At 42.9% G+C, this 15,521-nt stretch overlaps 1 protein-coding gene across 2 annotated transcripts in view; it reads right to left on the reverse strand.

The window, feature by feature from the left end:
* mcama (melanoma cell adhesion molecule a) overlaps positions 1-15,521 on the reverse strand; it is a 60,450-nt gene that overhangs the window by 17,877 nt on the left and 27,052 nt on the right. For both annotated transcript variants that reach the window (XM_024431883.2, XM_024431884.2), the window contains exon 2: positions 794-918. In XM_024431883.2, the coding sequence (XP_024287651.1) occupies positions 794-918 (125 nt within the window). The remainder of the gene's footprint in view (positions 1-793; positions 919-15,521) is intronic.

A 15,521-nucleotide genomic window follows, 5' to 3' on the forward strand; every position in this document is an offset into this window, starting at 1 on the left:
TTTTGCTTTTTTTCAAAAAATAATGACATTTCTAAGTGACCTCAAACTTTTGAACGGTAGTGTATACATAGGAAAGCATAAAGATTTTTAGGCAAAATAACCCGATCAAAATGGAAAGCTCCTTGAACATTGGAATATACCAGGCCTATTGGGCCAAAATCAATTATGGCCTATTGTATAGATAATAGAACAAAAATTTATGAAAAGTTTAAAAGATCTGCTTTTTTATTTATGAATACTTTGCTACAATGAAACACTTAGTTATCTACCCACATTGTTCCTTTCTTTTAGCATGTGCATGTAGTAAGTACACCATCATGCTTTCGGGATGTGTGTCTTTTCCAGATTCCACAATGATTCTTTAGTGGTGGACACTACATCACCACAATCCATCTCTTGCTCTTGGTTCTCATCTTTGTAAGCCACCTAGATTTAGCACCTGTATGTTCGTTCAGTTTCTTTATGAAAATATTTAGTGAACTCTATGACAGTAGTCATAGAGGCATTCCCTGAGCTCTTGAAGTGAGCACTACTGGAGCGAAATTCAAGCAGCGAGGAGTCCGACACTCCAACCTTTGGGAATCTCGCTCTGCACTCCAGTCAAATTGGGCACGCTCCGCTCCAGCTCCACTCACTTACTTACCACTCATATACACACATGTGAGTGAGTGAGTGAGTGAGTGAGTGAGTGAGTGAGTGAGTGAGTGAGTGAGTGAGTGAGTGAGTGAGTGAGTGAGTGAGTGTGGCTGGGTGAGTCAGGAGGGGGTGCAGAAAATGGTCCAGAAGTACTCACCACAAACCACTGGATCATGACTGCTCTGGCCTGCTCACTGAAGACATACAGGCAGGGGATGTCTGCTATGTCACCCAGGTACACCTCCACACTCTCCTCCATGGTCATGTCCACCTTGGCCCAGGCTGCAAAGAACAAACACAACACCACCATCAGTGTCTTGTCACACCAAGGACCACAACAACATTGCAAGGGAGGCCAAAAATAGGCTTCACATTTTTATGTTTTCAAAAGACAATCTTTAATTCATTACCCCTATTGTGCCAGTACTATAATGACACACAGGCACAGTGTGAAAGCCAGCATGTTCACTCTATTGCAAACTGATGGATCATCTATGGATCAGTGGGACCTGTGTTTTGGCCGCTCTAACCGGTGTGAGAACTAGACACTGTGGCTGGCTGGCAGAGGGGAGATGTTACAATGTGTGGAATGTGTGAAGCAGGGCCCACCCTGGTCCCTCCAGGAGCACTGGGCAGTGTCCAGCTCTTCAGCGTGTCACCCGCCAGCCGCCAGCACAGAGAAAAGGCTTGTTTTACACACAGACTGAAGAATTACTGCAGTGTTCCCTGTTAACCCGTGACCGAGCCAACAAACTATCCTAAAACTGGCCCACTCAGCATTGTCATGAGAACCACCAGACACAAGATATAGCCTGTTTGATGTATAACAGCATTATAAAAATGTTTTTTTTTAAATAGGATGTAGAATCTAGCACTATTCTTGGCAGATCTGTCTAGACTTTAGGGTCACACAGATACCCATAACCAAATAATTGAAAGTTATATAGTTTGCTACTGCAGGGTTTTGTAATTTTAGGTAACAATCAAATATGCAATATTAATTGAATTGGGTTATAATCATGTTTCACACTCATGTCTGGTCTGAAGGTCACTTTTCCAAAATGATCTGGCAACGTTGTTCTCAAGCCTCTTCCCACTACATTGGAGCTGAGCCACACAGACACTCTCTGAGACAGTCTTACAGTACGTGTTGTTTTCTTACCACATTCTTCTTGTGATCTCCAGTAGGTAGCCCCCACACAGATCTCTATCTATAGTAATACCCTGTCTGAGCCAGAGAAAAGGAGACATGCCTCAAATTAAGCCTCTCATTCATGGTGGAGAGATACTTGCTCTTCAATCCCCCTTCACCGACACACATGTAAATATTGTATGGTAAATTGTTGAGTGCCTTCCTGTATTTATACTAAAGCTACTTTTTTTCTATTCTACTGAGCTCATTTACTTTTTTTATTTGAATTCTTATCTTTTAATATTTCTTATTTTAGTCGCAATATCGAGAGGGAACCTGCAAGTAAGCATTTCGTTGGACTGTGCATACCATGTGTATCCTGTACATATGAAAAATAAACATAAACTTGAAACTTGAACCACCCTTTGTGCCACAGCAATCCGCCACACTGACTTGTAAGCTATGACCCCCACTCTGTTCTCCTCTCCACCCCGCACATCCCCCTCTTTCTGGCTCAAAGACAGTCTGTTTTTCTCCCCTCGTCCCACCCCATCCATCTATCTAGCCTGATCCTAGTCCACTGGGGCCACCATGCCCCCCTCCTATCTACACCCCCCCGTCTTCTTCTTTTTCTCTCACTCCATTTCAACCCCCCCTTTCGCTGTCTACCCCTTTCTCAACCGCACCCCCCCTTCTCTATCTCACCCCAAACCCTCTTCTCTAGCCTCCATCTTCACTTCAGCATGGAGAGAAGTAGAGAGAATTGAGAGAGGCTTCCTTCTTAATCGGAAGCATGTGGGAGGCGGGGACTGGTGCTGGTAGGGAGCCGGGGAGTATTAATGGGTTTCCTCCATGTTGGCAGAAGGAGCTGGGTGGAGGGGAAGGGGAGAGCAGACATTGGTAGTGGTAAGGGGGTGCAATTGGTACACAGAGTCAGCTTTTCAATTCAATTCAGGGATTTATTGGCATGGAAAATATATGTTTACATTGTCAAAGCAAGTGAAAGTAAAAAAAACAATGAACAGAAGAAAATGAGAAACAAAATTAACAGTAAACATTACACTCACAAATATTCTAAAGGAATAGAGACATTTAAAATGTCATATTATGGCTATATACAGTGTTGTAACAATGTGCAAATAAATAAATACACAAATAAATAAACATAAATATGGGTTGTACAATGGTTGTGCTTCATTGGTTGCCATTTTCTTGTGGTCACACATCTTGCTGCTGTGATGGCACACTGATATTTCACCCAAAAGATATGAGTTTATCGAAATTGGATTTGTTTTTCGAAATCTTTGTGGGTCTGTGTAATCTGAGGGAAATATGAGCCTCTAATATTGGCATACATTTAGCAGGAGGTTAGGAAGTGCAGGGGGGGGTATGTGTCTGAGTCTGTCTGTGTGTGTCCGTCCAAGCCAACAGGCCATTACCATTTGCACTTTCTGGAAGTATTTTCAAACTACTATATTCAGATCTGTCATTATAAATCAGACACAAATGCATGCATGCAGACACGCAGACACACACACGCACGTAAGCATGCACGCACACACATACAGAGCCCTTATTAAACTCACAGTCACATCCCGCTGGTCCTATTGAGCTTTCCCACCCCCACTGTCAGCCTGCTTGCCCGCCTGCTTTTCCCCTCCTTTATCATGTCCATAGCGCCAAGCAACCAGCCTGCTCATTGTGGCCCTGATTGTTGGGGCTTATTTGTGTCAATTCTCCCAGTCTCCCAGTCTCTCATCTGGTTTCTCTCTCTCTTTCTTTCCCTCGCTCCGAGCCATGAGGCCCCAGGCTGTATTCAGTCAGCTCTAAGACGCACACGCCATTGTTCCCACACCTGGTAAGACCTTAGCCTCTCTGCCTCTCTCCAGAATGTTTGTCTACCTCAAACTCAGAGGTTACAGGGAATTTGTCACGTACCACTAAGGTTGTTTGCTGTTTATCTCCTGAGCTGTGGTGGTTTAGCTCATGAGGGAACAGGAGTAGAGAGAAGGGGGCAAAGTTTCCATCTCTTTGGGCCTCGTCATTTTTGGGCTAATCCGATTAGCATGCGGACAGAAAATCTACTAATCGGGGGATTTAACTCCAAAGCCAACATGGGCTGCCTTATCTGTGTAGACTTACAGATACAACAGCAGCATACCTCACCTGTGGACTACTCAGTCAGAGTGTTGTCCATGGTTACCACAGTCTGCTGGCTGGAAACCGCCACTGGATATTTGGACGTGTTGACAGGGCCCGTAATGAGGCAATGAGGCCCGAAACTGCTGGGCTGTCACAGAGGCAATGGAGGGGGGTGTACCAAGGAGATTTACAATTTGTCCCGTTCTTAGGGAACATTGCCCATTGAATCCAAGCTGCATTGTTAACAGTCAGAGGCATTGCAGACAATAGCACTGAGACAATGGGAAGTGCCGCATGGATTGTTTGAGGGGGGTCTTGCATACAGTCGGTCATTATACACCTAATATGCAGACAATAGCATTAGAAGCTAATCACGGTAGTCTCAACATTAGCTTCTGTGCACCTCCCCTTACCACCCTCACTGACAAAGCGGATCAGCTTGGGTTGCAGGCCCATTTGAGCTCCATTAAAGCTCCAGCTGTTCCTCGTCATCCTCCTTATCCACGGTAACAGACCCACCCTGCCTCTGCCAACCGTTGACGACAACACACACAAATCACCTGTGGCAATAGAAATTAAAGCTATTTAAATTGGAGATATAGCCTAATCCCTCCATGTCTAGCCAGGCATGAAATAGTGCAATATGTATGTTGTGGCAGATAACCAGTGCCTGTTCACACTGCTACCATCCAGAAGGCGAGGTCAGTACAGGTGCATCAAAGCTGGGATCAAGAGACAGAAGCTGTTTTTCAATCTCAAGTCCATCAGACTGCAAAACAGCAATCACTAACTCAGAGAGGCTGCTGCCTACATTGAGACCCAATCACTGGCCACTTTAATCAATGGATCACAAGTCACTTTAAACAATGCCATTTTAAATAACGCCACTTTAATAATGTTTACATATCTTACATTACTCACATCACATGTACAGTGGGGCAAAAAAAAGTATTTAGTCAGCCACCAATTGTGCAAGTTCTCCCACTTAAAAAGATGAGGCCTGTAATTTTCATCAACTATGACAGACAAAATGAGAAAAGAAAATCCAGAAAATCACATTGTAGGATTTTTAATGAATTTATTTGCAAATTATGGTGGAAAATAAGTATTTGGTCAATAACAAAAGTTTCTCAATACTTTGTTATATACCCTTTGTTGGCAATGACAGAGGTCAAACGTTTTCTGTAAGTCTTCACAAGGTTTTCACACACTGTTGCTGGTATTTTGGCCTATTCCTCCATGCAGATCTCCTCTAGAGCAGTGATGTTTTGGGGCTGTTGCTGGGCAACACAGACTTTCAACTCCCTCCAAAGATTATCTATGGGGTTGAGATCTGGAGACTGGCTAGGCCACTCCAGGACCTTGAAATGCTTCTTACGAAGCATGCTTCTTCCTTCGTTGCCCGGGCGGTGTGTTTGGGATCATTGTCATGCTGAAAGACCCAGCCACGTTTCATCTTCAATGCCCTTGCTGATGGAAGGAGGTTTTCACTCAAAATCTCACGATACATGGCCCCATTCATTCTTTCCTTTACACGGATCAGTCGTCCTGGTCCCTTTGCAGAAAAACAGCCCCAAAGCATGAGGTTTCCACCCCCATGCTTCACAATAAGTATGGTGTTCTTTGGATGCAACTCAGCATTCTTTGTCCTCCAAACACGACGAGTTGAGTTTTTACCAAAAAGTTATATTTTGGTTCGAGGGAGATCGAGGGAGATTATCAGTGGTCTTGTATGTCTTCCATTTCCTAATAATTGCTCCCACAGTTGATTTCTTCAAACCAAGCTGCTTACCTATTGCAGATTCAGTCTTCCCAGCCTGGTGCAGGTCTACAATTTTGTTTCTGGTGTCCTTTGACAGCTCTCTGGTCTTGGCCATAGTGGAGTTTGGAGTGTGACTGTTTGAGGTTGTGGACAGGTGCCTTTTATACTGATAACAAGTTCAAACAGGTGCCATTAATACAGGTAACGAGTGGAGGACAGAGGAGCCTCTTAAATAAGAAGTAACAGGTCTGTGAGAGCCAGAAATCTTGCTTGTTTGTAGGTGACCAAATACTTATTTTCCACCATTTGCAAATAAATTCATGAAAAATCCTACAATGTGATTTTCTGGATTTTTTTTCTCATTTTGTCTGTCATAGTTGAAGTGTACCTATGATGAAAATTACAGGCCTCTCTCATATTATTAAGTGGGAGAACTTGCACAATTGGTGGCTGACTAAATACTTTTTTGCCCCACTGTATATGCTGTATTTTATACCATCTACTGCACCTTGCCTATGCCGCTCGGCCATCGCTCATCCATATACTTATATGTACATATTCTAATTCACCCCTTTAGATTTGTGAGTTTTGTGGTAGTTGTTGGGGAATTGTTAGATTACTTGTTAGATATTACTGCACTGTCGGAACTAGAAGCACAAGCATTTCGCTACACTCGCATTAACATCTGCTAACCATGTGTATGTGACAAATACATTTGGATTTGATTTGATATCATGTGAAATTGTGGTAATATTGGGCGACTAACGTAAGTGGAGGTATAACGTTTATGTGCCTGGGGCCCCATGGTGGTTTTCCCTGCCTCTGACTCTCAGCCTTCTTCTGCTTAGGGGCATTGCCTGCACCAACTCCCGATATAGCTCAGCGACACACTTTCCAAAGAGGAGCTGTTATGCTGAGGCTTTCTCATTCCCAGACGATTACTATGACGTCTGTAGCTTTCTATTGATTCCTATTGACGTGTGATCCTCTTAATTACAACACACTGATCTAACCTTCACATCTTTAGAGTCACCAAAGCCTATCCAGGAAATGGTGATTCCTTCTGTTGTTCTTCAAACACCATGTGTTCTAGGTAGTGTGGTTTGAAAATGGCATACCTGGTGGTTCTAAGCCACCTCAGGAAGTCAAAGGGGTCAGTTTGTGGGGCTGGCATGTAACCCGGGGTGACAGTTAGGCAGTGATGGCCCCCTCAGAACTTTAAACAGCACCCCCTGGTCCCACTGAAACACCCGGGGGAGTCCACACAGCACCCACCTGAGATCAAAGTGACCCTGAGCCTCAGCTCTGTTCTCTCAGTGTGCTGTTACACACACACACACACACACACACACACACACACACACACACACACACACACACACACACACACACACACACACACACACACACACACACACACACACACACACACACACACACACACACACACACACACACCCCTAGACTGGAGAAATCAAACCCCCTTGACCTACTGGTCTTCCCTGGCTTTGTGAACTACACTCTGGCACAAATCTCCCCAGGAGGGTGGGTCTGAGCCAGGGCCAGGGCTATGGCATTCATTCAGATGGCAGCAAAGGGAGGGTTAACGTCAACTACTTCCCAGAGAAAGGACTGGAGGAATGAAGGTGTAAGGACCAACGCCGGGGATGAGAAGCAGGTATGGGGAGTCAAACATTTAATCAGGAACAGACATAAAACAAGACAGGAACAGCGTCAGCATACAGGTATACAAGGACATAAGACAATCAAGCAGAAGCAGGGAACAGAGTGGGGAACCAGACAGATATTGGGAAGGTAATGACAGAGGTGATTGAGTAGAGGTGAGTCCAATAATCGTTGATGCGCGTGACAGGGGGAAGGCAGGTGCTCCCTCAAGCTCCAGGGGGGAAAAGTGGGAGCAGGTGTGACAGAAGTAATGGTCCACATCAAACATGTCAAATCAAATCAAACGTTATTGGTCACATACATATAAATATCTGGATGAGCGATGGCCATGCAGCATAGGCAAGATGCAGTAGATGGTACAGAATGTCTACATAAAGTAGGATATGTAGACATTATTAAAATGCCGTTATTTAAAGTGACTAGTTATACCTTTATTAAATCCATTTATTACATTTATTAAACTGGCCAGAGATTTGAGTCAGTGTGTTGGCAGCAGCCACTCAATGTTAGTGATGGCTGTTTAACAGTCTGATGGCCTTCAGATAGAAGCTGTTTTCAGTCTCTTGGTCCCAGCTTTGATGCACCTGTACTGACCTCGCCTTCTGGATGATAGCGGGGTGAACAGGCAGTGGCTTGGGTGGTTTTTGTCCTTGATGATCTATTTGGCCTTCCTGTGACATTGGGTAGTGTAGGTGTCCTGGAGGACAGGTAGTTTGCCCCCAGTAATTCTTTGGGCAGACCGCACTACCCTCTGGAGAGCCTTACAGTTGTGGGCCAGGCATGGATACAGCCCGACAAGATGCTCCCGATTGTGCATCTGTAAAAGTTTGTGAGTGTTTTATGTGACAAGAGAAATTTCTTCAGCCTCCTGAGGTTGAAGAGGTGCTGTTGCGCCTTATTCACAACACTGTTTGTGATGTGTACGCCGAGGAACTTAAAACTTTTCACCTTCTCCTCTAGTGTCCTGTCCTGCCGACGCTGTTTCCACGATCATCTCCTTTGTTTTGATAACATTCAGTGAGAGGTTGTTTTCCTGACATCACACTCAGACGGCCCTTGCTGTCTAATATTTGTTTTGTCTGTGCAGCACACTAAGTAACATTTTGTTGTTACTTCTTTAACTTGTGTAATGTGTAACTCTGTGCTGTTGTTTGTGTCGCACTGCTTTGCTTTATCTTGGCCAGGTCGCAGTTGTAAATGAGAACTTGTTCTCAACTGGCCTACCTGATTAAATAAAGGTAAAATAAAAAAATAAAATAAAAAAATTTATTAGCTGGGATGTCTGTCTGTCCTGCACATAGTTTATTTCAGAGACTGTATAAAATGTTTGCATGTGTTTCTTAGCATTTAGCTAGCATTCACTATGACATTTTACAAGTACTTGATTGAAAATAGCACCCCCTGTGTCCAGTGCCAGTATTACCAAATATCCCAGGATTGTACAAGGTAGGTATGAAGGTATGACAATCTGGATACCGCCCAGGCCTATTTGGAACTCTCTTTCTCATTGATCTATTAATTAACTTTATTTTCCAGCTTGGTTTTCTTGGTCCTTTTGGCTTCTCTGAATTTTATGTATTTTCATGGTCTCTCCAGAGATCATAAATCTAGCCTTAGGTCATAATGATCCAAAAAGGGGCTGGAAAATGTACGGAAGTCAAGAGTGACATTAACATGCGTTTCCAGGTAGACAACCCTAAACTGATTAAGGTGATTCATATTCTATCTAGAATTAAAATCACTTGGAGTGACAGAGAAGCTTGACTGACATTAAAGCAGAAAGGTCAGGTGGCCCGTGGCAAATATACAACGCATATCAGACGTTTGTATGTGACGTTATTACAACCCTATAAATAGAATCCCTGCTTCACGTCTGCTCTCATGACAGCAGCCTCACAGGAACCTGACAAAAGATCTCATTGTCTCTGTGCACAGGCCTGTGGTTACCAATGTAATAGATACTCTCAGAAAGGTCCTAGAGGAGAGAGGAAAGGGTGGAGGAGCTGAGGAATCAAGCCCACTGGCCTTCGGTGGCTTTTATCTTTACTTTGGACAAAGTATTCTATGTATTTTCAGCATGAAATACACTGAAAACCATCAAATGAACCAGATATAAAGAGCGCTATGGTTTCCAGTACGACCTCGCCAATAATCTGACTCCAGCCTCTCTGGCATGTCTCCAACATTCCCATCCTCTGGATGTGGGCTGCTGTCGGCCTGTGTGTGTGCTGCTACATCAACCAACCAATCCCTCTTGTGCTGGTAGAACTCTCAGCCTGCTTCTACCAGTCACACAACAAAGACCAATCTGCATACACCCGTCCTTTTATCCTATCGATCAGACGTCAGGACGCTGTCACCCGGTCAGAGACACACCCGAAACGAGGATCAACCAGCAGCATATCTCCAGTTCTATGAACCCCGCCACAAGGGTTTAATGACCTCAAAGAGAATAGCAGATTGATCACAGGTGCACCATAGCGTTAATGAGGGGGTGGGGGGGACTAGTACCCCCAAACCCCCCCATTCTCAAACTCCCAGCTGTCAGCTAATGAGAGCATGGGCTAGTCTGAATTCTAATCTTGCCTTTTACAGGAATTCTTTAATGGGGCTTTGGATAAGCCTGGTCTTGAGGATTATGAACACGCAGTGAGTAGGTGAGTTCTTTCCGTGTTTAAATTAAGATTGGCAGTTTTAGAGGTATACAGCCCCAAACCACCAAACAATGTTTTGGGAGACAGGGCCTGTGTGGGCTCGGAATGGCTTGATTTGGACTGAAATAGTAGGTCAAGCTCGACAGGAGAATTCAGTATTTAAAATTTTGGTTTGGCACTGGAAAGGTTTGTGTGAATCCTGCTGCCTGGAGCTGTTTCAGCAGCCTACCAATCCCAAGTCTCTCTCCCCACCAGCAAGTGCCAAAGGTGAAAGTTAAAAAACAACTGTTGGTTTTCTCCTCGTACCCCTCAGTGTATTGCACTCTTTGCTCCCATTCCGCCCTAAGCACTGTTTACAGCAGCCTCAAACAACCTAGTACTAAACGACAGGACTTGGAAGTCCTACAACCACTTCTGTTTTCACAAGAAATTGCCCATGTTCCCCCTTGAAACAGAGTCTCAACTCCAGGAGCAAAAATACAGCCTCCTTTACCTCAAATTAATCCACTACCAGTCAGACAATGTCAAGCTCAATGACAGACTGTTTTTATAACTCCAAGTCACAGACTTTCATATCAAAATGTTAAGCGCTTTCCTTTTCATATCTTTTGTACATCTAAACCTGTGACTGGAACTAAATCCACTGTGGCGGAAATAATATCAACAGCTCCAGACTATGTTGTATTGACTAAGCACCATGCCAATACCTAGAACGATGCTACTATTATGGCTGCCGCTCCAGTCCGCTGGGTGGCCCATGTCACGCTGCGAAGGGAGAGAGGACGAGGTAGTCCTGGGATAGATAGAGAGGTGGGGTTCACACTGACATGGGCAGCTGCAACAATGGGAACATCTCTCAGACTCCCAAGCTAAAGACAGGCGCAGCTGGGGACAGAGAACTCTCCTATTGACACCTGTCGCCTGGCCATTTGTCAAGTGATTTAATGGAAAGTGGTGGAGTGGGGGTGGAGGTGGGCAGAGGGGGAACAACGGTGAGAAAGTAGAGGAGAGGCAATGGACCACACACTGACTGACACTGTTCTCTCTCTCTCTCAAGTTTTTATTTCGCTCTCCCACACCAGCCACACCTGTGCCCATAATAAATCCTGCACTTCCTTTCCCCCTCATTCAGAGGGATCTGTTCAGAGGTTTCTCTGCAGAAGTTTGGGTCACGGAAACCGGCTTGGTTAATGTCCCCCACTGGGATGTCAACAGCAGGTGCTATGGTGCTTTTAACTGGATATGCCTTTTGCTTAATCCATAATAGCCGCGCCATGGAACGCACTTCCAGACACTATTAGCGCTGCAGATTCTCTGTCCTAATTCTGGTCTCATGTCCTCCGGATCTGACGACACCTGTGATTGTTGTCTGTGTTCTATGTTCTGTGTTTTGGATTGTTTTTATTATTATTTATTTTTTAAATTGCATCTTGGATGTGAGAAAAGCTTTACAAATTAAATGTATTATTATTATTATTATTATAACTTGGATTTAAGAGCAACTTTATGTAGCCTACTGTTTTGTAGACAATGCATAGCTGCTGGTCTGTTTGAATATGTCATTATGCTGTCATAGGATAAGGGATAGTCTTTATTAACACTATTCAATACTACTGAACTCATTAACTAATCAGTCTCTCAGTTTAAAGGTGTAATCCATAATGTCTATGTTCCCTGTGGCAAGAAAAGGAAGCCTGGTTTGAGTGTACGGGTCCTATTATTCTTCAGATTTACACTTACAGCTAGTGCCTTTTAAAGTGGCCTGTCTTTGGTTTGAAGAGTTAGACTTTTGAAGGATTACACTACATTGCCTTTGGGGAGGCAAAGCACAATGTATTTGGAGGGAAGTGCTTTTATCTAACTCAACATATCCTCAACAAGCACCCAAAGGCTATCTGTGTAATTAACAGTGTGTGATTTTGTCAATCATTGTGATGATGGGAAGAATGGGTAACTGAGAAAAAGTCAGGATCCGATTCCCGGTCTGCAAGTCCTGCTCTAAAGGGAAAGGGGGATACCTAGTCAGTTGTACAACTGAATACATTCAACTGAAATGTGTATTCTGCATTCTGAATCAGAGAGATAGCAGCAAGATTGAATTATTGGACGTAATAGCTTTGGGCCACTATCCCAAAATTCTCAAGAGGGAAAGGGCTCCTTTTTAGGTGTGCACTGAAGCTGGTATATGAATCACTTCAGCACAAGCAATTGCACCAGATAATCAGTATGCACACCAACACACCACTTTGATTCACTCGTGATCTTTTAACAGTGTCTAATATCAGGGGAGAGGAAGGGGAGGATTTGATATTTAAGGAGCTTTATCGTCTCTTTGAAACGTCAAGTTCAAAGATACACAACTATCCCCTTCATCTGTGGGCCTAGTCGACCTTAAGAATAACTAAGCGACTGTTCTTCATCATAGAGCAACAGCAATGTCTTTATTTGGGGTTCCCATTGTCCGACTTCAGATGGCGTCATTTGTGCAGTGTGTGTTCTGTCAATATACTTGGTAAAATAATGGTTCATAAACAATTCTAAGGGGGGCCCTATAAAATGTGAGATTTTTTCCCAAATGTTGTTTTATATTTTAGTAGCTAGGATAGTAGCTGGGAGCTTGTGGTTTCGAATACTTGTGATATTTGTTTATGACATTTTGCGATGGAACATTGCATACAGGCCTACTTTCGGTAATTGTTTGGCGACCTACTCATAGGTGGGCTGTTAGCTACAGGTGGCATGCGATCGACCTGATGGAGACCCCTGCATTAGTTCCAAACTCAAAAAATCACTCACTACGGCAAACCATGCTCGATCAGCTGAGCAAACTTGCTCCAGCTAGCAGCCTAGTGCTAGCTTGTTTGAATAGCCATTATGGTAGATAGTTTGCCAGGTTGTTGATGCACATCACCAAATATTGGGACTATTCTAAGAATCAGAATGTATCTATAACTAGCCAGAGGGAGTATTCAGCATTGAGTGTGTGAACTGGAGTTGTTAGCATCCCTTTCATTTCATATGGATTGATTTGAGACTGGTTCAGCAAGCAGACACTAGCCAGCTAGCTAATGTGTGTGTACATTTAAATGTTCATAAATACAGATTCTACAGCCACAAAATGCCTTAGCTAGATGTATAATTAGGTAGTGAATACTTTTGTTCTAAGTTAGCTACAGGTTTATGGTTTTTGTTAACATTATCTGACTCTTTTTAGGATGGAAGGGGCTTCAGTGGACAATGTCACCTTGGTAACATTTTTGAATGTTAGGATAGGATATTATAGCCAAACTTCTATTTAGAAATCCCTTGAGCGTTTGTGAGTTATCATACGGATTAATACCGACATGAGACAATGGGGGGTTCCTGGAAACTATGACAAGTATTATTATTATTATTATCAATGATAATATCGCAAAAATAGCTCTGCAGCGCAATGGATCTACATTCTTTTATGTTTTTTCCCATGCTCCTTTCAGTTTTATCAAATCAGAGCAATTTCTGCATAATGAAATATTCTTAGATGTTTGAGGCTTTTATCACCAAATTAAGTTATTCAATTAGGAAGCAATCCAAGGCAGTCCCTGTGATATGCTAACTCTCTTAGCCTGAAGTCTAGACCAGTCGAGCCCTTTCATCCAAAAAATGTGCAGTATGAACAAAACTGAACATTATATGCAAACGTAGTACACATAGTCTAGAGTATACAACTGAGTCAGCACGATAAAAGTGGAATGCTCATTTCAGGAAAAAAATATATTAAAGTAGAAGTGTTCTGCGTTGGAGCTTTTGGAGGCAAGGCAAAGTGGGCACTGATTCAAGGAAGTGTTTCTGTGATGCCTTGCCAATTCATTTTTGTCCCATCAATTCCACTGTCAGCCCCAGTCGATGCCCTGCTGAACTGGAGGCGAGCCAGAGAACAAGCTGGAAAGTCATTGATATGGGAAAATCGAAGAGTAGCCAATATACTTCCCCACTAGCATTCATTTTTCTCCACAGCTGAGCATTTGGGTAAATTCCTTTATACTACTACTGAATGGCTCAAAGCGTTGTAATGTGGGGTCCTATGGTATGCTTTTTTTGTATGCCCAATGTTTTCATCAGGAAGTTAGTCACTGTTGAGCAAGACAAGAGATGGATCTATCACAAAATACACCCTTATAAAAATGTATTTAAGAGTCATGGGCTCTAAATAAAACAATTTCAGCAGTGGTGTTACTAAAGTTGCCCATGAAAACCCTCAGACCACTTGTAGAACAGCTAAGTGCGTCATTAGATGCTTATTTGCCCAGAATATCTCAGCTAAACATAGAATCAAGATGTTTGTCTGTCTATCTGTGACCGCAGGTAACATTAGAATGAAGATGACTACAAATACAAAGTTGTCAATGTCTGTGCAATTATTTTGGTATTTGGTATTATATTAGGATCCCCATTAGCTGTTGCAAAAGCAGCAGCTACTTTTCCAAACAAGAGAAGGATTAAAAGATGCTTCAAATAAAAACCGATGACTGCATTAAAATATAAATACAGTAGGCTACATTAGCCTATAGCCCTATAATTCAATAATATTGAAATCCATTTCATGTTCAATCAATTCTACGCTTTCTGTCATTTTTTCCTCTATATTTCATATTGCTTAACAACCTAATATTATCAGCCGTTGTAGGAATGATGCATCATTAAAACAATCAGGCCTTGATCTTTTGAACTGTTTGGACTAGAAACAAGCAGTTTTTGCTGTAGTAATGGTGCAAGCATGACGCTAACAAATCTGAGCTCGGTAAACAACAGTAGAGCAAAGCCTTATCATTACAACAATTATCATTACAAAAATATACACTGAGTGTACAAAACAGTAAGAAAACCTGCTCTTTCCATGACAGACTGACCAAGTGAATCCAGGTGAAAGCTATGATCAATTATTTATGTCACCTGTTAAATCCACTTCAATCAGTTTAGATGAAAGGGAGGAGACGGGTTAAAGAAGGATTTTAAGCCTTCAGACAATTGAGACATGGATTGTGTATGTGTGCTAGAGGGTGAATGGGCAAGACAAAATATTTAAGTGCCTTTGAACAGGGTATGGTAGTAGGTTCCAGGCGCACCAGTTTGACTGTGTCAAGAACTGCAACACTGCTGGGTTTCACGCAGTGTACATTGGATATTTTGGGGGTCTCACTGGTGCTCCCAAATTAAAACTGCAGGTCACACAACAAAATATTTCATCGCACTTTAGAACCCTGGTCATGGGTAAAGGCTTGGGTCATTGGTATGGAATTTTGTGATGTGATTTGATAGTATTGTACCCTAAAAGCAGAAGATTGAGTTATAGTAGTTGTACCTAACATCCTCTCTCCAAGCTCAATTGCTATTATGTCACTTGTGTTTCCTAAATGATACTACAGTTGGGTGGTGAAATAAAGAAAATAAAGACATAAAGGAATAATGAGAATGATAACTCAGCAGAGAACGCTTCAAGGCATCAAATGGCCTCAACCTTCGAGGACAA

This window comes from Oncorhynchus tshawytscha, linkage group LG09 (genome assembly GCF_018296145.1).
Source record: "Oncorhynchus tshawytscha isolate Ot180627B linkage group LG09, Otsh_v2.0, whole genome shotgun sequence".
NCBI lineage: Eukaryota > Metazoa > Chordata > Actinopteri > Salmoniformes > Salmonidae > Oncorhynchus > Oncorhynchus tshawytscha.